The 1,055-nt window shown below is 64.2% G+C and overlaps 1 protein-coding gene across 1 annotated transcript; it reads left to right on the plus strand.

Moving 5' to 3' along the window:
* Positions 1-345: 345 nt before the first annotated feature.
* On the plus strand, positions 346-1,033 carry PFDN6 (prefoldin subunit 6; the record flags this gene model as incomplete). The annotated part of the gene is made up of 3 exons (XM_024223470.2): positions 346-459; positions 542-666; positions 885-1,033. Coding segments are annotated over exons 1-3 (373 nt in total), but the record flags the coding sequence as incomplete, so codon positions are not given.
* Between the last annotated feature and the right edge of the window lie 22 nt (positions 1,034-1,055).

Raw genomic sequence — 1,055 nt, forward strand, 5'->3', positions numbered from 1 at the left:
CCAGTTACTCTTAAGGCGAATACACAGGCTGGGGAAGGGGCTGGCTTGGCAGGCTGAGGGCTCTGATCCCAGTGGGGAGAACTTCCCTGCCCTGGGGCCTCCCTGGCGCCTGACCCTCCACCTGTACCCTGAGCACTGGCACAGAGACCCCCCCAGCCCCTGGCCTGCAGAGCCCCACTGCGGGCAGAGTGAAGCTGGGTCTCCATGTCCTCCTCCCGCCCCCCCCCCCCCCCCCCTCCTGCAGACCTGGGGGTTATTCACCTGTGCTGCACTATAAGAGACGACAGGTTGATTTCTGGGGGGGCTGTGAGGTGGGCAGGGGTCTCTGGTGCCCCCTATGGGGCTGCAGCCCTGCAGCTCATGGGGTTCCTCTGTGTGTGCCCCTCAGATCTCAGCAAGTCCATGGCGGCGCGGCAGAAACTGGAGGCACAGTTGACTGAGAACAACATTGTCAAGGAGGTGAGTTCACCTGCCCCCCAATTCTGTACTCTCCCTCCCCCCTCGGCTGCCCCTCACCTCCCCTTGTTCTGCTCCCCCACAGGAGCTGGGGCTGCTGGATGCGACCAACACCGTCTACAAGCTGATTGGCCCGGTGCTGGTGAAACAGGACATGGATGAGGCTAAAGCCACTGTCAGCAAGCGGCTGGACTACATTGCTGGGGAGATGTACGTGTGTGGGGGGAAGGGGGGGTTCCTGTGTGGGGGGCTGGCTCCCTGCCCCTCTAGCCCCCAGGCGGGGGCCCTGGCTGGCTCACAGGATGGGGAATGGGCCTTTCCCCAATCCAGCCCCACGGTGGGCAGAGGCCTGAGCTCTGGGCCCTCTTGTTTTCTGGGCTGGGGGGGAGGGTTCTAGGTCCGGCTCACTCTCCCCTTTCCCCTCACAGCAAGCGCTACGAGATGCAGATGCAGGAGTCTGAGAAGAAGGCAGAACAGCAGCGGGAGGTGCTGGCCCGGCTGCAGCAGGAGTATCAGCGAGCCCAGGGCAAGGGGGCCGCCAAGGCATGGGCCGGGGGGGGGGGGGGGGGGGGGGGCTGTATTTAAGTTTTTCACTGTTT

Source organism: Terrapene carolina, unplaced genomic scaffold, assembly GCF_002925995.2.
Source record: "Terrapene carolina triunguis isolate 2854851 unplaced genomic scaffold, T_m_triunguis-2.0 Scaffold27377, whole genome shotgun sequence".
NCBI classification, from domain to species: Eukaryota; Metazoa; Chordata; order Testudines; family Emydidae; genus Terrapene; species Terrapene triunguis.